Source organism: Ovis canadensis, chromosome 14 (genome assembly GCF_042477335.2).
Source record: "Ovis canadensis isolate MfBH-ARS-UI-01 breed Bighorn chromosome 14, ARS-UI_OviCan_v2, whole genome shotgun sequence".
Classification (NCBI taxonomy): domain Eukaryota; kingdom Metazoa; phylum Chordata; class Mammalia; order Artiodactyla; family Bovidae; genus Ovis; species Ovis canadensis.
The window spans coordinates 62,218,602-62,244,926 of record NC_091258.1 but is presented as its reverse complement, the minus strand read 5'-3'; the positions used below and the strand labels follow the sequence as shown (position 1 = coordinate 62,244,926).

The 26,325-nt window shown below is 43.1% G+C and overlaps 1 protein-coding gene across 4 annotated transcripts; it reads right to left on the bottom strand.

Annotated features, from left to right (window-relative positions):
* Positions 1-6,173: 6,173 nt before the first annotated feature.
* On the bottom strand, positions 6,174-25,286 carry LOC138418859 (placental protein 13-like). 4 transcript variants are annotated; one of them, XM_069550756.1, is made up of 6 exons: positions 24,726-25,286; positions 23,228-23,302; positions 12,896-13,023; positions 7,590-7,669; positions 6,982-7,189; positions 6,174-6,430 (listed from the first exon to the last, which is right to left on the bottom strand). In XM_069550756.1, the coding sequence occupies exons 4-6, from the start codon at positions 7,625-7,627 to the stop codon at positions 6,317-6,319; spliced, it is 360 nt and encodes a 119-aa protein (XP_069406857.1). In that variant the 5' UTR covers positions 7,628-7,669; positions 12,896-13,023; positions 23,228-23,302; positions 24,726-25,286; the 3' UTR covers positions 6,174-6,316. The 4 variants fall into 4 exon arrangements, with proteins under 4 accessions (XP_069406857.1, XP_069406859.1, XP_069406860.1 ...); XM_069550758.1 differs by having other exon boundaries at positions 24,974-25,280; XM_069550759.1 differs by lacking the exon at positions 12,896-13,023 and having other exon boundaries at positions 24,974-25,286.
* Positions 25,287-26,325: the final 1,039 nt, after the last annotated feature.

The window sequence follows — 26,325 nt, the reverse complement described above, 5'->3', positions numbered from 1 at the left end:
AGAAACTATAAAACTCCTAGAGGATAACATAGGCAAAACTCTCTTTAACATAAATCACAGCAGGATCCTCTATGACCCACCTCCCAGAATACTGGAAATAAAAGCAAAAATTAACAAATGGGGTCTAATTAAAAGCTTCTGCACAATAAAGGAAACTATAAGCAAGGTGAAAAGACAGCCTTTGGAATGGAAGAAAATAATAGCAAATGAAGCAACTGACAAACAACTAATCTCAAAAATATACAAGCAACTCCTGCAGCTCAATTCCAGAAAAATAAATGACCCAATCCAAAAATGGGCCAAAGACTAAATAGACATTTCTCCAAAGAAGACATACAGATGGCTAACAAACACATGAAAAGATGCTCTACATCACTCATTATCAGAGAAATGCAAATCAAAACCACAATGAGGTACCATTACACACCAGTCAGAATGGCTGTGATCCAAAAGTCTACAAGCAATAAATGCTGGAGAGGGTGTGGAGAAAAGGGAACCCTCTTACACTGTTGGTGGGAATGCAAACTAGTATAGCCACTATGGAGAACAGTGTGGAGATTCCTTAAAAAACTGGAAATAGAACTGCCTTATGACCCAGCAATCCCACTGCTGGGCATACACAATGAGGAAATCAGAATTCAAAGAGACACGTGTACCCCAATGTTCATCGCAGCACTGTTTATAATAGCCAGGACATGGAAGCAACCTAGAAGTCCATCAGCAGACGAATGGATAAGAAAGCTGTGGTACGTAACACAATGGAGTATTCAGTTCAGTTCAGTCACTCAGTCGTGTCTGACTCTTTACGACCCCATGAATCACAGCATGCCAGGCCTCCCTGTCCATCACCAACTCCCGGAGTTCACTCAGACTCACGTCCATCGAGTCAGTGATGCCATCCAGCCATCTCATCCTCGGTCGTCCACTTCTCCTCCTGCCCCCAATCCCTCCCAGCATCAGAGTCTTTTCCAATGAGTCAACTCTTCACATGAGGTGGCCAAAGTACTGGAGTTTCAGCTTTAGCATCATTCTTTCCAAAGAAATCCCAGGGCTGATCTCCTTCAGAATGGACTGGTTGGATCTCCTTGCAGTCCAAGGGACTCTCAAGAGTCTTCTCCAACACCACAGGTCAAAAGCATCAATTCTTTGGGGCTCAGCCTTCTTCACAGTCCAACTCTCACATCCATACATGACTACTGGAAAAAACCATAGCCTTGACTAGATGGACCTTAGTCGGCAAAGCAATGTCTCTGCTTTTGAATATACTATCTAGGTTGGTCATAACTTTTCTTCCAAGGAGTAAGCGTCTTTTAATTTCATGGCTGCAGTCACCATCTGCAGTGATTTTGGAGCCCAATAAAATAAAGTCTGACACGGTTTCCACTGTTTCCCCATCTACTTCCCATGAAGTGATGGGACCGGATGCCATGATCTTCGTTTTCTGAATGTTGAGCTTTAAGCCAACTTTTTCACTCTCCTCTTTCACTTTCATCAAGAGGTTTTTTAGCTCCTCTTCACTTTCTGCCATAAGAGTGGTGTCATCTGCATATCTGAGGTTATTGATATTTCTCCCAGCAATCTTGATTTCAGCTTGTGTTTCTTCCAGTCCAGTGTTTCTCATGATGTACTCTGCATATAAGTTAAATAAGCAGGGTGACAATATACAGCCTTGAGGTCCTCCTTTTCCAATTTGGAACCAGTCTGTTGTTCCTTGTCCAGTTCTAACTGTTGCTTCCTGACCTGCATACAGATTTCTCAAGAGGCAGGTCAGGTGGTCTGGTATTCCCATCTCTTTCAGAATTTTCCACAGTTTCTTGTGATCCACACAGTCAAAGGCTTTGGCATAGTCAATAAAGCAGAAATAGATGTTGTTCTGGAACTCTCTTGCTTTCTCCATGATCCAGCGGATGTTGGCAATGGAGTATTACTCAGCTAGTAAAAAGAATACATTTGAATCAGTTCTAATGAGGTAGATGAAACTGAAGCCGATTATACCGAGTGAAGTAAGCCAGAAAGAAAAACACCAATACAGTATACTAACACATATATATGGAATTTAGAAAGATGGTAACAATAACCCTGTATGCGAGACAGCAAAAGAGACAAAGATGTATAGAACATTCTTTTGGACTCTGTGGGAGAGGGAGAGAGTGGGATGATTTTGGAGAAAGGCATTGAAACATGTATAATATCATATAAGAAATGAATCACCAGTCTAGGTTTGATGCAGGATACAGGATGCTTGGGGAAGGTGCACTTGGATGACCAAGAGAGATGGTATGGGGAGGGAGGTGGGAGGGGGGTCCAGGATTAGGAACACATGTACACCCGTGGCAGATTCATGTTGATGTATGGCAAAACCAATACAGTATTGTAAAGCAAAATAAAGTGAATTTTTTTTTAAATGGCAGAGAAAAAGTGAAGGTGGGAACAATAGCTGAGACAAATAGAAAACAAGTAGCAATATGTTAGACTCAATATTTAACAATATCAATAACCCAATTAAAAGTAGATTTAAATTAAACTGGATTTCCCACCATAATCTGACTAAAGCCACATGATACCCATATGAGTGCAATAAACCTGCAAAACTGGGAGAGATAATAAATCATTGCTTTAAACCAGTGTATTCTCAGGAGATTTCTTATTCTGCAATGAGTAAGTGGAACATCAAAACCAGAGTCTGGTCACTGCATCCATGTGTATAACTGTGCTTGTTCTAACAATAAATTCTGTCTTCCTCAGTCTAAAATGCTGACAACTCATTTCCAAACATAAAGACCTAGGTTTCTGACCACAAAAATTGGAAAAAAAAAACCCTTGCAATTGTTTGGATACAAGAAAAAAAGAGATTCTTTAAGGTCAGTTTTCTATGGTTCTCTAACTCTGTCTTTCATTAAAAATTTCAAGTGCTGACTTGGTCATTTTCTCTCTTTAATTTCTCCCATGCATTTTGCACAAAGCCAGGCAGGGGCTTGATATACATAAACATCCTTAGAACAAACAACCAATTACAGCTTTGTGTGGGAACCCACATTGGACACACACAAACACCTCCTCTGCCAGCTCCTCCCTCGTGGAAGGCCGGCCTTCCTGGGGGTGCTGTCATCCTTCTTCCTGGGGACCTGCTTCCTCAACTCACCCTGCCCAGGGAAGCAGGATGCCCTGGTCCTTGGCCCGAGATTCAAGCTGAGCAGCAGTCACTGGCCTGGGCCTGCATCTTCTGGACGTTCTATGTCCTTTGATAAAGAACCAAAGCCCTAAGCCTTCTCCCAGACCCCGAAACCTGCCAGCAGCCCTGCGCCTGCACTGTGTGTCCCTGAAGCTGGTTACACACTTGAACATCACGTGTGAACTGGCCATCCCCACACACACTCAGGAAGCAGCAGTTAGAACTGGACATGGAACAACAGACTGGTTCCAAATTGGAAAAGGAGGACATCAAGGCTGTATATTGTCACCCTGCTTATTTAACTTCTATGCAGAGAAACACTGCTTATATTCATGAGAAACGCTGGACTGGAAGAAACACAAGCTGGAATCAAGATTGCTGGGAGAAATATCAATAACCTCAGATATGCAGATGACACCACTCTTATGGCAGAAAGTGAAGAGGAGCTAAAAAACCTCTTGATGAAAGTGAAAGAGGAGAGTGAAAAAGTTGGCTTAAAGCTCAACATTCAGAAAACGAAGATCATGGCATCCGGTCCCATCACTTCATGGGAAGTAGATGGGGAAACAGTGGAAACCGTGTCAGACTTTATTTTATTGGGCTCCAAAATCACTGCAGATGGTGACTGCAGCCATGAAATTAAAAGACGCTTACTCCTTGAAAGAAAAGTTATGACCAACCTAGATAGTATATTCAAAAGCAGAGACATTACTTTGCCGACTAAGGTCCTTCCATCTAGTCAAGGCTATGGTTTTTCCTGTGGTCATGTATGGATGTGAGAGTTGGACTGTGAAGAAGGCTGAGCCCCGAAGAACTGATGCTTTTGAACTGTGGTGTTGGAGAAGACTCTTGAGGTCCCTTGGACTGCAAGGAGATCCAACCAGTCCATTCTGAAGGAGATCAGCCCTGGGATTTCTTTGGAAAGAATGATGCTAAAGCTGAAACTCCAGTACTTTGGCCACCTCATGTGAAGAGTTGACTCATTGGAAAAGACTCTGATGCTGGGAGGGATTGGGGGCAGGAGGAGAAGTGGACGACCGAGGATGAGATGGCTAGATGGCATCACTGACTCGATGGACATGAGTCTGAGTGAACTCCGGGAGTTGGTGATGGACAGGGAGGCCTGGCATGCTGCGATTCATTGGGTCGCAAAGAGTCGGACACAACTGAGCACTGAACTGAACTGATCTTTCCAGTCTTTTTTCTTTTTTTCAGTTTTGGAAGTTTCTATTGACATATCCTCAACCTCTGAGATTCTTTCCCAGCTATAACTAATCTAGATAATGGGCTCATCAAATGCATTCTTCACTTATGTAAATTTTTTACTCTGTAGCGGTTTTTTTTTACTGCTCTCAGAATTTCCATCACTCTGCTTCTATTGTCCATCTGTTCCTGTAGGCTGTACTTTCTTCCTTAAAGCTTGTAGCAAAGCTTTGTATTAAGTTTTGAAACCGAGATGTGGGAATCCTCCAAAGCTGTTCTTTGTTCAGACTCTCTTGGCTGTTTGGTGTCCCTTTCTGTTCCATGTGAATTTTAGGATCTGTTTTCCATTCTGTACACAGAGGCCACTGGCATTCTGACACTGACACTGAATTTCTCAAACCACACTGGATGACATATTTAGAATTAACGGTATTAACAACATTGTCTTTCATCCATAAACATGGAATGTCTCTTCATTTATTGAGGTTGCTCGTCTGTAATCTCTATCAGTGGTGTTTTGTCATTTTCGATGTGGAAGCCTGGCACCTCCTTGGTCAGATTTTGTCTTAAGCACTGTATTCTTTTTTTACGCCACTCTACAAGAATTGGTTTCTTCCTTTCCTCTACAGGCTGTTCATTGTCAAGGTATAGAAATAGGGAAGAAGGCTCAGAGGGCCTGAAGAGGTCAAAAGCAAGCAGCCTCCTTTTATATATGGAGTGTCTAGGAAATGGTAGGCACTCAGAAAGTGAGGGATTCCTTAGGTCCTATGTCTCTAGCAGACCTCCAGGCTGGAGGGGTCCGGAAGGATCTGGGTGCAGCCTCCTACATCACACTTCATAACTCCTGAAAGCTGCCAGATGTTCCTAAGCCAGGGGGACAGAAACCAGGAAAGCCACGCACTGTGGTTTCTGTCGTATCTGCCCGAACACCTGACATTCAGCTCCTGAGTTCGAGACACCCCACCAGGCTGACTTTGTCCTTGACTTATCAGTATTGAGTTCCTTTTGCCAACAGCACCATTCTCTAGCCCTCTCAGCATCACATAGGGTTCACACGGACTTTCTGGCACGTATAAAGGTAAGTTACAGAAAGGAGCTGTAATGGTTAATCTTCTGTGTCATCTTGACTGGGCTGTTGTGTGGTCAGGTGTTGGGTTATACGTGATTTTCAGTGTGTCTGTGACAGTGTTCCTGGGATGAGATTCACATCTGAATCCCCAGACTGAGTAAAGCAGACTGCCCTCCCTCGTGTGGATGGGCTCCCCCATCATCTGAAGACCTAAACAGCACAAAAATCTCACCGGCCCAGAGAAGGGAGGATTCTTCCTGCCTTCAGAATGGAACTGAAATGCTGGCTCTCCCTGGGTCTCGGGCTTCCAGACTCAGACTAGAACTACATCATTGAAGATCTTGGGACTCGTCAGTCTCCATAACCAAATTCCTCTGTGTGTACATGTGTACAAACACACACACACACACACACACACACACACACACCAGTCTCTCGGGAGAACCCTGACAAACTCAGGGACCAATAAATATTTGAGGAATGAAAAAACAAGTCAAAAGAGGCTCACATATAAAGTCGTATCCATTCCTTAAACAACCCCAAACCGGACCACCTTCTTCACGACATCCTGAGACACTCACTCTGTCTCTGCTTCAGGGAGAGCCCTTGACATTTTGGCCAACTGGGCCCTTCCCAAACCACACTCTGCATTCCACACCTGGGACAACTTTTCTCTTTGTGCCAAATCTGCCCTTGATGTCTTCCCTACAAGCAAGAGCCAAGTCCTAGTTCGTATCAGGAATCTTTTATTATCACTGGCATAAGTGTGAGGGCAGGGGGACATCCTGGCATCTTCTGGGAGTGGCCATGATCCTGCACATTATAGTAGAGTGTAACCGGATGGATATATTCACTGGAAGATCTTCCGCCCCTTATAACGTATCCACTGAAGTCAGCACGATATCTCCCCTCACATCCAGCATTTTCACAGACTGCAGGGGCAGGCGGTGCGCAAACTGGCAGATGGGCTTGTTTTTCACAAACACCTAAGGAAGGAGATATATTTCTTGTGAGCTCAGAACAATTAGGCCTCCCCTTTCCCTTTCCTATTTTCATTGCCTTCTCTAAAATTTCTTTACTCTGTAAAAGCAAAGCAGAAATTCTCCTCCTGGACATCCTGCCAAGACACTGCTGTAGGAATCATCCTCCATGTCCACTTCCTTGCCTCCAGAGCTGCCACCCCTGCTTTGCCCTGAGGGCAGGGGGCCTGCATGTCTCCCTCCACACTGCTGACTGTCCGATACAGGGAGAGCTGTGTGGAGTTCACCACAGAATCTCTAATTGTACAGCACACAAGATCCTGAGTATAGAGGCCTATGCTATACGGGGACAAGGTGCTCAGTCACTCTGCTGTGCACCTGAGATTCACACAGTAAGGGAAATCAATGACACTTCAATTTTAAAAAGCACATGTGTTAAAAGTACAAAACAAACAAAATTGGTCTGTTGCGATCACATCAGAGTTGGACTCTCCGCGTGTTTCTCCACGGCAGGTCCGACACAGCCACAGCACCCCACACCTGGAGGGCTCACACACCTGGTATTCATTCTCCAGCACCAAGAACTGCAGCTCAAATGGCTGGCCTGGCACAAAAGCGTCAGTAAGCACTTTCTCTTCCTTCTCCCAACTCCCGTTCGTGAAAGTGTTCATCACCACCATGCGGTCACAGTACGAGAAACGGAATGGAATGTTGCCGCCTTGCCCAGTACCAGTGCCGAAATCCACCTGAAGCTCTGGGTTCTTCCTGCAAAGACAAGAGGACAGCTCCTGCAGGCAGGCATTTACTGCAGACAACAACTTCCTCAGGAACAACCACAGCCCTTTTTTCTCTCTCCCCACCTCCTTCCTTCCCCTTCGCCTTGCCCTCTTTCTCAAAATATTTATACCTTTCACACTTTGCTATCTCTCTCTCTTTTCCTCCCCTGCCTCCCCCCATTCCCCTGCGCAACACACACACATACACACAGACACACAGAGGAAGGAAATCCTGCCTGGAGTGTAATCTCACACTTTTGCATGAGACACCTCAGCTTATTCCAATGATTCAAGAAGATCAAGCTCTTTCTAATGAGTGTCCCCAAGACATGCTAACACTCTCCCCTTCTGCTTCACCCTCCATCAGACATAAACTGGCCTCTACTCACCCAAAAGGAGACAGAAGGTTTGCCTTGATCTTCACCATGTAACACACAGTCAGGGAAACAGACTGCAGGTAGGGGTTCGGCTATGGAAGAGACGGATGCGTCAGTGAATGAAGAGCCAGTGTCCTCTCCCCCACATCGTTGCCCAAGCAGAATCAGGACACAAAACGTGATCTCCTCCCGCAGCTAAGAGACATTAGTATACCTCCAACAAGGAGACATTAATCCGAATCCAGATATGCACTCAGAGGCACAGATACATATGTTATATACAAACACTTCCAAACCCAGAGAAACAGTGTGCAAAAGGACATACAATAATGCAAATCCAGTGATTCCCACTCACACACGCACACTCTTTCCCATTCTCTACCAGCATTCATGCAATGATTGGTCTCAAGGTGACCCGGCACCAGCGGCAGAGGTAATCAGATTCCTTCCTCCCATCCTTCATACCAAGGAGTCCATCGTCTCCAGCTGGGCCTTTCTTCCCTGTTGAAACTGTGTGTGTGTCTGTCTAGAGAAGGCGCCCTATAAATGCAATTAGGAGCTGAGTCACTCCTGACCCTTTCACTCAGGCTACAGGGCCCTGCCCTCTATTCTTCTGAAATTCATGACATCAAAAGTGTGTTCAGTCCACCTTTGATTGCTTTACTAATAACCCTCTGTTTTGGGATTATGGTCATCAGATATTCTATGTGTAAGAAGACTGGGTCTAGCAGAGGTTACACTTTGAAGAAGGCTTAACAGTGGCAGAGCTTACTCTCTCATCCAGGTGGTGGGTCTCTCCAAGGACCCAAGAAGTGGGTTCAAACTGTACTCAGTTCAGTTCAATTCAGTCACTCAGTTGTGTCCGACTCTTTGGGAATCCATGAATCGCAGCACTCCAGGCCTCCCTGTCCCTCACCAACTCCAGGAGTTCACTCAAACTCATGTCCATCGAGTCGGTGATGCCATCCAGCCATCTCATCCTCTGTCGTCCCCTTCTCCTCCTGCCCCCAATCCCTCCCAGCATCAGGGCCTTTTCTAATAAGTCACCTCTTCACATGAGGTGGCCAAAGTATTAGAGTTTCAGCTTTAGCATCAGTCCTTCCAATGAACACCGAGGATTGATCTCCTTTAGAATGGACTGGTTGGATCTCCTTGCAGTCCAAGGGACTCTCAAGAGTCCTCTCCAACACCACAGTTCAAAAGCATCAATTCTTCAGTGCTGAGCTTTCTTCACAGTCCAACTCTCACATCCATACATGACCACTGGAAAAACCATAGCCTTGACTAGATGGACCTTTGTTGGCAAAGTAATGTCTCTGCTTTTGTATATGCTATCTAGGTTACTCATAACTTTCCTTCCAAGGAGTAAAGCATCTTTTAATTTCATGGCTGCAGTCACCATCCACAGTGATTTTGGAGCCCCTCCAAAATACAGTCTGACACTGTTTCCTCTGCTTCCCCATCTGTTTGCCATGAAGTGATGGGACCAGATGCCATGATCTTCGTTTTCTGAATGTTGAGCTTTAAGCCAACTTTTTCACTCTCCTCTTTCACTTTCATCAAGAGGCTTTTTAGCTCCTCTTTACTTTCTGCCATAAGGGTGGTGTCATCTGCATATCTGAGGTTATTGATATTTCTCCCGGCAATCTTGATTCCAGCCTGTGCTTCTTCTAGCCCAACGTGTCTCATGATGTACTCTGCATAGAAGGTAAATAAGCAGGGTGACAATATACAGCCTTGATGTACTCCTTTTCCTATTTGGAACCAGTCTGTTGTTCCATGTCCAGTTCTAACTGTTGCTTCCTGACCTGCATACGGGTTTCTCAAGAAGCAGGTCAGGTGGTCTGGTATTCCCATCTCTTTCAGAATTTTCCACAGTTTCTTGTGATCCACACAGTCAAAGGCTTTGGCATAGTCAATAAAGGAGAAATAGATGTTTTTCTGGAACTCTCTTTTTTCCATGATCCAGCGGATGTTAGTAATTTGATCTCTGGTTCCTCTGCCTTTTCTAAAACCAGCCTGAACATCAGCAAGTTCATGGTTCACGTACTGGAGACGCTGATATGCTTAATCTAAGTGCAATTCCTTGTGTCTACTGATAAATGACAATGATACAGCTATAACAGAGAGCTCCCTGGCTACCCTTCTTCATAAAACTGGCACCCATCCCATGCCATATGCAACTGACTTTTTCTTTGACATCAAACCTGTTCCAGAATCTTTGCTGGCAATTTCCCTATTGGCCCTAGACTTGGAGAGACACACCACCCGGATGAGAGTCTAAGCTCTGCCACTGTGAGGCCTTATTAAAAGTGTAACCTCTGCTACACCCAGTCTTCTTACACATAGAATATGATGACCATAATCCCAAATCAGAGGGTTGTTAGTAAAGCAATCAAAGGGATCCAACCATCTATCTATTCATTTGACAATTGCTTATTGAGAGATGAATCGGCAGCAGGCTTTGTACTATCTACATAAATGGGAAAAAACAGATAAAAATCTTGCTCTATGTAGCTTATACTCCAGCTGGAAAATATATGCAGTACCTTTCAAATTATAATACACACGTAAAATATATAATGTGTTAGAAGGGAAGAACTGTCTTCAAAAAGATGTGGGTAATAGAACACGGCAGTCCACAAAGTGCTTAATCTAAATAGGCTAGTTAAGGCAGCCCTTGTTGAGGAAATGAGAACTGAGCAAAGGCGTAGAGGTCAGGAGAAGAGCCATATGTATTCTGGGGAAGAACTTCTAGTTAGAGAGATCAGCATGCAGACCACAATGTGAAAGGACAACGTGAAGTTTCGAGGAACAAAAGGGTGACTGTGTGACTGGAGTCAAGAGACAGAAGGAGGGTTGAAGTCAGGAGATGGAAAAGCGGATCAGAGGCTATTGCAGGAGTCCTGCTGTAAGTAACTTGGGAGCTTGAGGCAGAGGAAGAATCTGTTCTCATTTGTGTTTTAAAAGGATCTCCTCTGCTGCTATGTGGAAAATAGACTGTACGTGGACCTGGACAAAATAAGACCATTCGCAAGGCCATTAAGTAATCCTGGAGAGCAGTGAACGGGACTTGGGTGAGGTTTGTGGGAGAGGAGTTGGTAGAACTGTGGAGTTCAGTAAAGAGGTCATGATGTACTCTGCATATAAGTTAGATAAGCAGGATGACAACATACAGCCTTGACATACACGTTTCCCAATTTGGAACTGCACAGAACTGGACAAAAAAAAAAAGAGTGACATATCACCAATGGAACAGCATTGAGAGCCTAGAAAAAATCCACACATAAATGGACAATTGATTAATGACAAAGGAACAAAGAACACACCATGGAGAAAGGACAGTCTCTTCAATAACTGCTATGAAAGTCGGGCATAAAAAATGGAAACTATTCTCTCACATTATATACAAAAATCAACTCAAAATTGATGAAAAGCTTGAATCTAAGACCTGAAACCAGAAGACTCCAAGGAGTAAACACAGGCAGCATGCTCACTGACATCAGTCTTAGCGGTATCTTTCTAGCTATGTCACCTGATCGGAGGCAAACAAAAGCAAAAATAAACATCAAACTAAACATCTCCTTCATGGTAAACAATACCATCAAGGACATGAAAAAATAACCTATCAAACAGGGGAGGATATCTGCAAGTGATACATCTGATAAAGGCTAATATCCAAAGTATATAAAGAACTCATACAAGTCCACAGCAAGAAAACAAACCACCTGGCTAGAAAGCAGACAGAAGCTGAATAGACAGTTTCTCATTATCTGGAAGAAGACATCCAGATGGCCAATGGGCACATGAAAAGATTGCTTAACACCACAAATTATTAGGGAAATGCAAATCAGAACCACAATTAGATACCAACTCATGCCTGTCAGAATGGCTATTCACAAGAAGGTAAAAAATGACAAGTGTTGGCAAGGATGTATAGAAAAGGGAACCCTCACACATTCTTGCTGGGAATCTAAATTGGTATAGCCTCTATGGAACAAGTTGAGGACAGAACTAACATATGATCCAGCTACCCCCCTTTAGGGTGTGTGCACAAAGAAGACAAAAACACTAACTCATAAGATAAACGCACCCCTATGTTTGTCAAAGCATTATGGACAACAGCAAGCTATGGAAACAAAAAGTGCCCGTCACTGGATGACTGGATAAAGAAGAGGTGAGATATAGACATATATATACATGAAACAAGACTCTGCTATAAAAATGATGAAATCCTGCCAATTGCAACAACATGGACAGGGCTTGAGGGCATCGTACTAAGTGGAAATAAGTCAGGTTGAGAAAGACAAATATCATATAACTTCACTCATAGGTGGAACATAAAAAGCAAACAACATCAACAAAATAAATAAGCCTAATGAAAATAAATGCATAGGAAACAGAATAGTAGCTATAGGGGGAGGCACAATGGGTGAGCACATCAACTGTACGATGACGGACAGAAACACAGTTTTTGGTCATGCAGACGATACAGAAGCAGAAGTATAAGGCTGCACACATGAGACTGTTATGATGTTATGAACCAATGTTACTTCACTAAAACACTAAAAGTGAGAATCAAGAGTGACTAGTAGGATTCTGATCTTATTTACTGAACTACTGAAGTCATACACTGAGGTCAGCAAACTGTGGCTGGGACCACTGGCAAGAAAAAAGGAATTCAGCTTTGGGCACTTGGAGGTTGAGATGCCTATTGTACAGGGGTTAATGCATGAATTTGGAAGAGAGGTCTGGTCGGAGATATAAAATTTAAAATTCTAACATATAGACAGCAATTAAAACTGTGCAATGCTGAGATCACCAAGGGAGTGAGTGCAGCTTACAACGGGAATGAATCGGCACTGAGTTGTTCAGATCACGGACCCAAAAGAAAAAGAGGCAGAAGTGAAGCACAGTGAGGTTAAGAGGAAATCAAGAGATCACATGATCATGGTCCTGAGTGGAAAAGCCGACCTGAAAAGGTCACATAATGTGTAAGCGCGTTTGTCTACCATCCTCAAAAGTGTAAAGCCAGAGACAGAAAGGACACGGGTGGTGCTTGTAGACGGCGGTCAGGGAGAAGCGCCAGATGCTGCTACACAGGAACAGCATGCAGTCCATCTTGACGCTGCAGTAATGTTTGATCTTGATTGTGGGGCTGGTTACACATGCCTACATTTCTCATAAAATGACACAGAACTATATGCATCCATTGTACTGATGTATAATCCCTGGTTTTGACACTCTACTATAATTATGTAAGACGTATACAATTGGGAAAAACTAGGCAATAGGTGGCAGCAGCAGTAAAAACCCACCTGCCAATGCAGGAGACGTAAAAGTCATGGGTTCGATCCCTGCGCCAGGAAGATCTCCTGGAGGCAGGCATGGCAATCCACTCCAGTATCCTTGCCTGGAGAATTCCATGGACACAGGAACCTGGGGGCTACAGTCCATAGGGTTGCAAAGAGTCAGACTTGAGTGAAATGACGTAGCACAGCACAGGCAATGGGTGCATGGGGCCTCACTAGACAACATTTGCAGCTTCTCGGGAATTCATAGTTCTTTCCAATAAAACTTTATCTTTTAAAAAAAATCTTGTTTTTAATTTTAAATTTATTCAGTTTTTAATTGAAGGGTAACTGCTTTCCAGAATTTTGTTGGTTTCTGCTAAATATCATCAGCAACCTAGATATAGAAGGGAAATTTCTCAACCTGATAGAAGGCTATAATAAATCTACAGTCAACATCACACTCAATAATGAAGAATGTTTTCAGTCTAAGATCCAAAACGAGCCAAGATTCATTATCACTACTACCTGACCTACTACTGGAGGTTTTAGTCAATAAAAATAAGGCAAGAAAAGGGAATAAAATAAATAGAACAGAAAGTCTGACCCTGCCTACAGTTAAGGAGATTTTGTATTGATTACTTGATACTTGGGAAAAATTAAACAGAATGAATCTCAAGGGTACTCTGAGGAATGAAAGATGTCGATCTCAACAGGTTACTTACTGTAGGACTCAACTCTTGACAGCACAAAATTCTAGTGATGAAGCTCAGTGCTCATCAAGGCTTCGGATCAGGCTGAGAACCTGACTATAAAGGGGTAGCACAAGGGAACAGTGTGTGCATGGAACAGTGGTGGTGGTTACACGGTGGCTACACACATGACAAAATGAGATGCTATCTCTCTCTCACACACACACACACACACACACAGAAAAACTGCTAAAATTCTAATAAAGCCTCGTGTTTTTAAAAAAAATATTGTGTCACACGGAAAAAAAATAAAAATAAAATAAAAAATATTGTGTCACATGGGATCTTTCACTGCAGTACACAAACTTTCACTGTAGTGGGGGAGCTCCGGTAGTTGTGGCCACCGGCTTACTTGCTCTGACGAATGTGGGATCTTAGTTCCCTGACAAGGAATCGAACCTGTACCCCCTGCAGTGGAAGCACAGAGTCCTAACCAGGGGACCACAGGGAAGTCCCTGGAAGCCTGTGTTAAATATCATTCCCGCCAACCTTACATGAAGATGCCCAACAAACATGGGTAAGCAGTCACCACTTCTTCTAGAAAATGAAGCAATTGACAGCAGTGTTGATACGATTTGCAATTTCCTCATTGCTTTGTATTACACATATTACTTTTTATACTGTTTAACATTTCCCACTGTCTTGCATTACAGCAAAGGTGACACGGCTACTAAATACTTTTCATATTAAATCCTAAGATCAGATACATCAGCGTGGTTTCACCAGAATTTTCTCTTCCTTGTTCTGATTAAATTTTAAACATGAAATACCTCTCTATTTACTTTACGTTCATTTAGTTCAGTTGCTCAGCCGTGTCCGACTCTTTGTGACCCCATGAATCACTGCAGCCAGGCCTCCCTCTCCATCACCAACTCCCGGAGTTTATGCAAACTCATGTCCGTTGAGTCGGTGATGCCATCCAGCCATCTCTTCCTCTGTCGTCCCCTTCTCTTCCCCCCAATCCCTCCCAGCATCAGGGTCTTTTCCAATGAGCCGACTCTTTGCATCAGGTGGCCAAAGTACTGGGGTTTCAGCTTCAACACCAGTCCTTCCAATGAACACCCAGGACTCATCTCCTTTCGGGTGGACTGGTTGGATCTCCTCGCAGTCCAAGGGACTCTCAAGAGTCTTCTCTAACACCACAGTTCAAAAGCATCAATTCTTCGGTGCTCAGCTTTCTTCACAATCCAACTCTCACATCCATACGTGACCACTGGAAAAACCATAGCCTTGACTAGACACACCTTTGTTGGCGAAGTAATGTCTCTGATTTTTAATATGCTGTCTAGGTTGGTCATAGCTTTTTCTTCCAAGCAGCAAGCATCTTTTAATGTCATGGCTGCAATCACCATCTGCAGTGATTTGGAGCCCCCCCAAATAAAGTCTGTCACTGTTTCCCCATCTATTCGCCAGGAAGTGATGGGACCAGTTGCCCTGATCTTAGTTTTCTGAATGTTGAGTTTTCAGTCAACTTTTTCATTCTCCTCTTTCACTTTCATCAAGAGGCTCTTTAGTTCTTCTTTGCTTTCTGCCATAAGGGTGGTGTCATCTGCATATCTAAGGTTATTGATATTTCTGCCGGCAATCTTGATTCCAGCTTGTGCTTCATCCAATCAGGCATTTCTCATGATGTACTCTGCGTATAAGTTAGATAAGCAGGATGACAACATACAGCCTTGACATACACCTTTCCCAATTTGGAACTGCACAGAACTGGACCAAAAAAAAAGAGTCATACATCACCAATGGAACAGAATTGAAAGCCCAGAAAAAATCCACACATAAATGGATAACTGATTTATGACAAAGGAACAAAGAACACACCATGGAGAAAGGACAGTCTCTTCAATAACTGCTATGAAAGTCGGGCACACAAAAAAAGAAACTATTCTCTCACATCATATACAGAAATCAACTCAAAATTGATGTAAAGCTTGAATCTAAGACCTGAAACCAGAAGACTCCAAGGAGAAAACACAGGCAGCATGCTCATTGACATCAGTCTTAGCGGTATCTTTCTAGCTATGTCACCTGATCGGAGGCAAACAAAAGCAAAAATAAACTAAACATCTCCTTCACAGTAAACAATACCATCAAGGACATGAAAAAATAACCTACCATACAGGGGAGGATATCTGCACACCACAAATTATTAGGGAAATGCAAATCAGAACCACAATTAGATATCAACTCATGTCTGTCAGAATGGCTATTCACAAAAAGGCAAAAAAAGACAAGTGTTGGCAAGGATGTATAAAAAAGGGAACCCTCACACATGTATAATATAATATATGAAATGAATCACCAGCCCCGGTTCAATGCAGGATACAGGATGCTTGGGGCTGGTGCACTGGGATGACCCAGAGGGATGGTCGGGGGAGGGAGGAGGGAGGGAGGTTCAGGATGGGGAACACATGTACACCCGTGGCAAATTCACGTTGATGTATGGCAAAACCAATACAATATTGTAAAGTAATTAGCCTCCAATTAAAATAAATTAATTTTTATTTAAAAAAATAAAAATAAAAATCTTTTACATATTCTGTCTCTCAAAGAACTAAGATCCTGTAGAGTTGTGCAAAATTTTTTCTATTTTCATTTTCATAAAAAAGAATTCACCTGCCAATGCAGGGGACATGGGTTTGATCCCTGGTCTAGGAAGATTCTACAGGCTGTGGGGCAACTAAGCCCACGTGCCAAAATGCTGATCCTGTGCTCTGGAGCCCAAGAGTCACCAACTACTGAGCTTGTGCGCTCCAACTCCTAAAGCCTGTGCACCTAGAATCTGTGTTCTGCAATGAGAGAAGCCTCCGCAATGAGAAGCCTGTGCACTGAAATGAAAAACACTCCTTGCTCCCCATAACTAGACAAAGACTGGACACAAAGACTTGGCACAACCCCACAGAAAATAAAATGAATAAAATAAAAAAGTTTTAAAAACTGCGATAGTAAAATAAACCTACATTCCATACTATGGACTCATAAGCCATATATTAAGACAGGTGAAATTTCCTTATGCTTCCCTCATGAAATAGACAAAATATTAATATAGGGATAATTCAACAAGAGTTAGCAGTTCCTAAATATTAAAGTACTGGTATGTTCTATCAATAAAAATTAATCAGAAGTTGCAACATAACCAATGAAAAAAGGAACTGTATCATAGCATGTTTATGGCAGTAGTTCAATGTTTTATTTTTAGGGCCCTCAAGATGAGTTAAAAAGTTCTGGTAAATATCAGAGAAGCAGGATCCCTATCACAAAAGCTTTCAGCACCAACTTAAGAGGCTTATACTTGGTTCTAAGTACACCTGTGAGCCTTGGGAAGCTACAAGGAAAGCAACAGGTCATCTTCTGCCATCAGACACCGTTTATTAAACAGAACAATTGGTGAAGGCCAAGTGTCTCCACCCCTGAAGACTGTCCCATCCCCAGAACCCCTGCTGCAAAAGCTGTCACATGGACAGAAAGCATGGTTTGGAAATCAGGGGATGTTTATTTCAAGGGGGCCTGTCATAGAGAAGCTACTCAAAACAGACGTGTGGAAGGAGTGCACAAATAACCAAGCGAGTGAGTGTGCACCGCTTCTAACCTGAATAGTAAACCTGGGACACTGTTTCTTATAGATCTCTCTGATATACAAGATCTACAAGGGTGATGTCTCCTCCCACCTCCCTTGATGGTGAATGGTTGGGGCAGGACAAGAAGAAAGACTCCATCTATATAGGGAACAGAGCAATTCTTGAAAATAGCCCAGACTCTAATGGGAGCATGCCTCAGATCTGAATGAGCTGAGTATATTAAAAGCAGTTGAGAACAGAATCCAGGCTTCACTCCCTGCCTCTGTGTGACCTTTTGCAAGCACAGCTAAGGCATCAGCTTGGAGATTCTACCCTGTGGTGCTGGAGTACAATCCCTTGGGATGCCTTAAACCAAAAGCCATTGTATGGTATAGTTCTCAATAAGCAGAATACCCAGGTTTGGGCAAATGAGAGGTGGATGGAGAAGTGACCCCTCTCACCATGACCCACTTGGAGAATATGAGTTTCTGTCCTGGAAATTCCAGATCTTGAAGCTCTAGAGGTCTTGGTTTTCAGGAGAAGGACCACATCCACCAGAGGACACAGCCAGAGTTCCATTAATCTTAAGCTCTGGTTGCCACCCAATCACTTTTGGGCTCTTCATGCCAAGAGAACAGCAAGCAAAGAAATAGATTACTATACTGGCAGGATACAGAACTGATGCCATGTAACAGGAACAAGGAAGAATACACCTAGAACTTTTGATGTTTCCATGTCCAAAACTAACTGTAGATAGAAGACTGCAGCATCATCAGTGCAATGAGGGAAAAGTAACCAGGGGTTCAGATCGCTCAGACAAGAAGGCATATAGCTTATTCCAGCAACTAAGCAACACAGATCAAGAGAAGTACTGGCCACATATGAGAGAAGTCTAGAATAATATAGAAGTAAAATTTGACCAAGGCCAGCCAACTACAGCAGTGAAGACCTTAACCTGTCCAATGGTATATCTTTTTGAAAGACAAGTGTGACTTGCTGCCACTTGACAATCAGTGGCAGGATGGACTGAACTTCACTGAGGCAACAGTAGACATGAGTGGTGCAGGGGAGACTCTAACAGAAACCATCAGCACCCTGCTCACACTTCTTGGTGTCTGTGTACCAGTGGATTTCCAACAGCCAGAACCTTCATCAGTGCCTTACTGTCCTTTTCTGGAACTATAGGAAACAATACTCCCCATAGATGCATGGCAATCTGGAAATGCCAAGGAATTAACATGTACCAGGAAACAACTCTAATCAAAGATACTCAGGAGTTGGTGTATAAATTGCCCAAAACCCTCAGTCTCCCATGAGATAATTCTGAGGCATGGGTTTTGTTACTTCCCAGAGTTTTCATGTGGCCTTAACTTTCTGCTTTGTACTGTAGTCACTGGGTTAATAAAGCACTCTTTATCACTTTCCCTTCCCTGTTAACACATCCCCCCCCCCAACTTCACTTCCCAAATAAATCACTGGCACTTGCTCCCAGGTCTAAGGGTCTACTTCTGGAAAAACTCAAATAAAGAGACATTCTGTAATATTTTTCAACAGTTTCCCTTTTCTGTTGCACCTTGAGGATACATGCACACTAAATCACTTCAGTCGTGTCCAACTCTTTGTGACCTATGGACTGTAGCCCACCAGGCTCCTCTGTCCATGGGATTCTCCAGGCAAGAATACTGGAGTGGGTTGGCATGCTCTCCTCCAGGGGATCTTCCTTCCCAGGGATCACACCCGTGTCTCCTGTGGCTTCCGCACTGCAGGTGGATTCTTTACCGCTGAGCCACTGGGGAAGCCCAGCTTAAGGATAGTTTCTTGGGCATAAGCAAATTTAAGATAAACCTTAAGGACAATTTATCTTAAATTTGCCTATGTCCAAGACTCTTCATCTCTCTTCCTTCAGGTTTCATTTTCTAGGCGTATTACTTGTTTTGTTTCACGTGAGAAAGCTCTTGATGTGTTCCTATAATTGACACTTTTTATAAGCATTTCTACTGTATATGTGCCAATTGTTATTTCTAGTATTACTAAAATAACTGTAAAATATTTATCCCCAAATTCCCCAAAGGCTACAAGTATGTAAACAGAACCCAGCTCTTAGTCTTGTGCAACCTCAATGCTTCTTTATGGACATTTTCAATTAACAGTTTCTGGGTCACACAGGCCTGATATTTTTTATCAGTGACAGTACACATCCATTCTACTAGTTAAGGTCTACCATAAATGGACAGCTGCAATATTAATTTCTCCTGCTAGCCAAGCAAAATCCAGAGCCACGAATCCTATATGACTATAGTTCCACTAGCCACCATTATTTCAAAAGTTATCTGATCTAAAGAAGTTATCACCAAGATCTTTTAACAAGTGGAATATGCAACCTCATTGATGGTAATGTTATTCTCCAAATACACTGTCCTTCTCTTATATTACTGTGGTGGACTCTGCTAGTATTTCACAAAGTCCTTGTCATTTTTTCCGTAGCATAGAGATAAGCACACTTCCCAACCTCCTTTGCAGTTAAGCATTTCTATGGCTGACTTGTAGCCAATGGAATATAAGTCGTGGCCACCATGTCCAAGCTTGTCCCACAAAACCTTCTATGCAGGCTCTATTTTCCCTTCTTCTTCAAGCTGACTGGAAGCAAATCTCCCACAAAACCTCCTATGCAGGCTCTATTTTCCCTTCTTCTTCAAGCTGACTGGAAGCAAATCTCCAAGGTGACCTGGGAACCCATGGGCTAAGGAATGGCAGGGCTGAAACCAACCTGGTTTCCTGAAAGACAGCAGAGAGCACTCCAATTAAAAGGCAGAGATTGGTAAAAATTATTTTTATGATTCAAATATATGGTGGCTCAGATGGTAAAGAATCTGCATGCAGTGTGGGAGACCCAGGTTCAATCCCTGGATCAGGAAGATCCCCTGGAGAAGGGAATGGCTACCCACTCCAGTATTCTTGCCTGAAGGATTGCATGGACAGAGGAGCCTGGTGGGCCACAGTCCATGGGGTCTAAAAGAGTCAGACACAATTGAGCGACTAACACTTTCACTTACATGCTATCTACAAGACACAAATCAGATTCAAAAACACAAATAGGCTAAAAGTAAAAATATGAAAGAGATATACCAAGCAAACAGTAAACAAAAGAAAGCCAGAGTGGCTATGCTAACACTTTAAAATCAGACTTTAAGATAAAAATTATTACTACAGACAAAAATAAATTTTTTTTACTAGAGACAAAGAATGACATACTAAGAGAAATCATTTAATCAAGAAGTAAACAAACATATAAACACCAACAACAGAGCCCCTAAATACATGAAGCAAAAAACAAAATCAAATGGAGAAACAAACAATTCAACAATAATAGTTGGAGATTTCAGTATTCCACTTTCAATAATGGACAGAACAATTAGGCAGAAAGCCAAGGAAGCAGAAGACTTGTACAACTAATCCTATCAGAAATTTATCATTCACCCAACAAGAGAATGCAGATTCTTCTCAAGTGTACATGAATCATTCTCCAGGGTAGACCATCAATTCAGTTTAGTCAGTCAGTCCTGTCTGATTCTTTGCCACCCCATGGACTGCAGCATGCCAGGCCTCCCTGTCCATCACCAACTCCTGGAGTTTACTCAAACTCATGTCCATTGAGTCAGTCATACCATCCAACCATCTCATCCTCTGTCATCCCCTTCTCCTCCCACCTTCAATCTTTTCCAGCATCAGGGTCTTTTCAGATGAGTCAGTACTTCACGTCAGGTGGCCAAGGCACTGGAGATTCAGCTTCAACATCAGTCCTGCCAATGAATATTCAGGACTGATTTCCTTTAGGATGGACTGGTTGCATCTCCTTGCTGTCCAAGGGACTCTCAAGAATCTTCTCCAGTACAACAGTTCAAAAGCATCAATTCTTCGGTGCTCACCTTTCTTTATAGTCCAACTCTCACATCCATACATGACTACTGGAAAAAACATAGCTTTGACTAGATGGAACTTTGTTGGTAAAGTAATGTCTCTGCTTTTTAATATGCTGTCTAGGTTGGTCATAGCTTTTCTTCCAAGGAGCAAGCATCTTTTAATTTCATCACTACAGTTACCATCTGCAGTGTTTTAGAGCCCAAAAAATAAAGTCTGTCACTGTTTCCCCATCTATTTGCCATGAAGTGATGAGACCAGATGCCATGATCTTCGTTTTCTGACTGTTGAGTTTTAAGCCCACTTTTTCATTCTCCTCTTTCACTTTCATCAAGAGGCTCTTTAGTTCTTCTTCACTTTCTGCCATAAGGGTGATGTCATCTGCATATCTGAGGTTATTGATATTTCTCCCGGCAATCTTGATTCCAGCTTGTGCTTCTTCCAGCCCAGCGTTTCTCATGATGTACTCTGCATAGAAGTTAAATAAGCAGGGTGACAAATATACAGCCTTGACATACTCTTCCTATTTGGAACCAGTCTGTTGTTCCATGTCCAGTTCTAATTGTTGCTTCCTGACCTGCATACAGATTTCTCAGAAGGCAGGTCAGGTGGTCTGGTATTCCCATCTCTTTAAGAATTTTCCAGTTTGTTATGATCCACACAAAGGCTTTGGCATAGTCAACAAAGCAGAAGTAGATGTTTTACTGGAACTCTCTTGCGTTTTCAACGATCCAGCAGATGTTGGCAATTTGATCTCTGGTTCTTCTGCCTTTTCTAAATCCAGCTTGAACATCTAGAAGTTCAGGTGTTTTTTTTTTTTAAGTTGTTTCAAGCTAGTTTATTTAGGGTTTCCATTTTCACTCCTCAATCGATTTTATGTATTTCTCATATGCTTCTTCACTAGTTCATCTAGTTCTAAAGGGTTACTGAATGTCATCTTCATCAGCCAACCATCTTCATAACAAGATTTGCTGACAAGTCCTGGACTTTCTGCTAGAGTTTTATTAATTTCAGTTACTTCTCCTGATAAGAGAATAGAGTTCACACTTTCCAAGCCCCAAACTTCTGTTTGTTCAATTTCGTCCCAACTTCAGGCAGACTACGGTAAACATCTCCCAAAGCTTCTTGTGCAAAATTGCTAATTCCCAGTGTTTCAACACCGTTTTCTGTTGTAACAGATTCGTGTTTTTCTGTGAATTTCCGTACCCACAGCAGAGCGAGGCCGGTGCACAGCACTCAGACAGCACCCGCCCACATTCCCCAGGGCGACGGGCGTGCACTGTTCCAAGGTGGGCAAAGGGTCTCCGTGCGCAGCATTTAGAGCACCCAGGGGCGTCCCTGCCAATTCAACATTTTTAAAAGACTGAAATCGTACACAGTATGTTGAGCACAATGGAACTAAATAAAAATCAACAACAGAAGAAAATTTGGGAAATTCACAAATGTGTGGAAATTAAACAATAGTCTCCTGAAGAATCAACTGGTCAAAGAAAAAAATCACAAGAGAAATTTTAAAATATTTTGAGATAAATGAAAACAAAAACACAAAATTTATGAGGTGTAGCACAAGCACTGTTTGCAGGGAAACTTAGAGTTGTAAATGACTATATTAACAAAAAATAAAAATTTCAAATAAATAATTTAACCTTCCACTTTAAGAAACTAGAAGGGAAAACTAAATCCAAACAAGCAGAAAGAAATCATTTTCAGACAAAATCAAGAATCAAAAGTTGGTTCCTTGAGAAGATTAACAAAACTGACAACCATTAGGGAGACTGACCAAGAAAAAAAAAAAAAACACCTCAAATTATTTGCAATTGTCAAAGAAACTAATTTTAATGTTTATTAGAACTTACAAACATTCAGCAAAGTTACTGGACAAAGCAACATGGGAACCACTGGCATTCTTATACACCAGCCCAGGAGTCCCACAGCAATAAAGAGCCCATTCACAACAGCAAACAAATGCTTAACATTTCTAAAAATCAAAAACAATAAAAGGCAGGCAAAGTTTAAATTGCAAAATGTATCACACACATAAAGCTTATATAACAAACTAGAACAACTAAAATGAAATTTTAAAAAATAGTCATATAACCACCAAGCTTCAGAAATAAAAACATTTGTACCTGTGAGATGAGCTCAAACCTGGGACCCTTTGCTGCCGTGGTTGCACCTAGGCAAGGTGCCTAGACAAGGACCTCCTAGAGCAATAAAATATAAAGAAACCATAAGGAACTAAAGATAACTCCGTGCTGCAGAGTTGAGGCAAATTATGAACAGGATACAAAAAGACCAAAAACCCAAACAGCACCACCAAGCGGATGGGCAGATCAACTAACCCATCCCTCCATCCACCCCGGCCCTCACCCGGACGCTCACTCTCATATAGGAAACCGGCTCATCACTCCTTCAGAGAGCAGAGCAAGGGAACCTGTTCCTTGTTTTCACTCACTCCTACAGCAACACGAGTCCCAATAAAGCCTCGCCTGAATGTGCCTGGCCTGTTCAATGTCCGTTGATTAAAGAGGCTAAGAACCCTGGTTGGTAACACCTGTGAATCTCCCTAGTCATCCCTCCCCACGGCCTCAACTTGCTCACTGCCCCAGGTAAAGTCCATTTTGAATTTGTTTCTCATTCGTTTTTAGTCACAGTTTTACTAGCTACATCTATAAACAATTAGGGGGGAAAAACTATAAAACTTATATAAAGAAAACTGACACATACATCACATTAATACAGGAGAAAGATTCATTTTAAAAATTCCAGTTCTTCCCTAAATTAATCTAAGAATTCACGAATTCCTCCGGAAAATCCCAGTAGGCTTTTACAGAAATTCTCAAACTGACTCAAAACTTCACACTGTAAAGCCCAAAGAGAACTGAGACAATCTCGAAGAACTAGGAAGGAGATTCAAGCTCATTCACTGTCAATAAATCACATATTAAAGTGTTTGATATAAATATAGTAAGAATGCACTGGTGCAGATAAGCAAATAAATTAATAGGAAAGAGAGGTGGGACTTAGCTCCTGATCCTGTGGTTAAGAATCCTCACTTCCCACTGCAGGGTCCATGGATTCCATCCCTGGTCAGGAAACTAGGATCCAGCGGGAAGGGAGGGAGAGAGGGAAGGAGGACAGTCCAGATATAGACCCAAGCACAGAGGTGGCATTACAAGAGGGTCTGGAAGACAGTTCCCCTATAAGTTAGGAGCAGTCTGGGATGAAAGTTTGGGGAGTTGCAACTGTAGGGTAGGCAGAGAAGCCTGCCAGAGACTTAGATTTAAGAGGAAGGGCAGAGGGGTAGATGGTGTGGAGAAAGAAACGTGAAGGATGGAGGCTGGGAGAAAGAAAATGAAGAGCGGGAGAAGGAGAAAGGTAAAGTGGATGCGGGTAACGGAAAGAGAAGACAGCAGGGGCGAGACCAAGAAGGAGAAGGAATAGAGAGGAAAAAGGGAAGGTGAAAGAAAAGCTGGAAAGAGAAAAGCAGATGGGAAACACACAGGTGCAAAGGCATATGGGTTAACAGCAGACACGGGAGGGCCATTTCAGGTTTCCAGCACCAAAAGTTGCAGTTTTCCAAAACAAAATAGGGTCTGAGACACTGATGCTGTGAATGTGCCTTACCAAGAGTTACTTGACTAAGATTCAAAGTGTGAAGCAGCCGTTCTCATTCGTTAGGTACCAAGAACAACTTCAGTTCAGTTCAGTCGCTCAGTCGTGTCCGACTCTTTGCGACCCCGTGAATCGCAGGACGCCAGGCCAAGATCATGGCATCTGGTCCCATCACTTCATGGGAAATAGATGGGGAAACAGTGGAAACAGTGTCAGGCCTCCCTATCCATCACCAACTCCCAGAGTTCACGCAAACTCACGTCCATCGAGTCGGTGATGCCATCCAGCCATCTCATCCTCTGTCATCCCCTTCTCCTCCTGCCCCGAATCCCTCCCAGCATCAGGGTCTTTTCCAGTGAGTCAACTCTTCGCATGAGGTGGCCAAAGTACTGGAGTTTCAGCTTTAGCATCAGTCCTTCCAAAGAAATCTCCTTTAGAATGGACTGGTTGGATCTCCTTGCAGTCCAAGGGAGTCTTCAGCCGGACGGAAACAGCATAACTAACCTTCTCTCAGGCACGGTCTCCACAGCTGTGAGTTCAAAGTGCGGCGCGTAAGCAAACACACTCACGCTCACGCATGCGCAGAGTAATACATACGCGCGTGCGCACGCACTCACGTGGTCACACACAGTATCGCGGTGTCTCATTGTTCCGCTGTTTCTGAGAAGCATGCAGTTGAGCCTGTGGGTTCGAGATGCCCAAGTTGCCTACAGGCAGCAGTGTCCCGCCGACCCCAGCGTGGCAAAAACCGACCGCAATGTCCTGCAGGTGGAGATAGGCTTCGAGAGGTGGCCAGCAAGGCCCGCGGAGCCCCAGAGGGACGCTGAATGACGGACAAGGTTGGAGAAGGCCTCTGACCACAAGAGGACGTGGGTCTCTGAGAACTGCTCTGGCAAGAGAATGGCCCCCGGCCCAGCTGCCTTCCCACGACCCCAACGCAAGCCCGAGGGCTTTGGGCCTGACTTGGAGCAAGTGCAGCCTCTGTTAGGGGAAGGGGTGCCCAGCGCCCCGGGCAGCCAGTTAAGAGGGTATGGCAAACCCAGCTGGGTGTTTATGGATGTGTGTACAGCAAAGGAAACAGTCCACGATAGCCTCTGGCAAACGCGTAATCCCAACGTCTTATCTGGATGCCTATACATTTAAGTAAGATTTCTTTGCATCTGTGGCTCTCAGTCGCCTGGCTGCAGAGCTCGACTATGATAGGCCGAAAGACATGCGATATCCTGTACATCAAAAGAGGAGAAGGCTGCCTTCAGAGAAACCTGCCCTTCTTTTTTGAATTCATTTAAGAGAGTCTTGCCAATCCTACAACTGAAACATTTTTATTCCAGCATGTGGTGTGGAGTGCCGTGGACTGTATATAGGGGGAAAGAAAGCACTTCTTTCACAGTTTGGAGAAAATGGAAGAGTATGATTAGGAAACAGAAAATAGGTACTATTCATGTTGGATCTTCTGAAGCCAGTTTTTAGAAAAAATCTTGATTGATGCAGACTCTTTTTTTTTTTTCTATTTGTGTATCTTGCATTTTATTTATTTATTTTTTAGTTTTACTTTATTTTGCAGACTCTTTTGTCTTTATTGTGGAAAGTATCTTTTATCTTTGCCTCACTA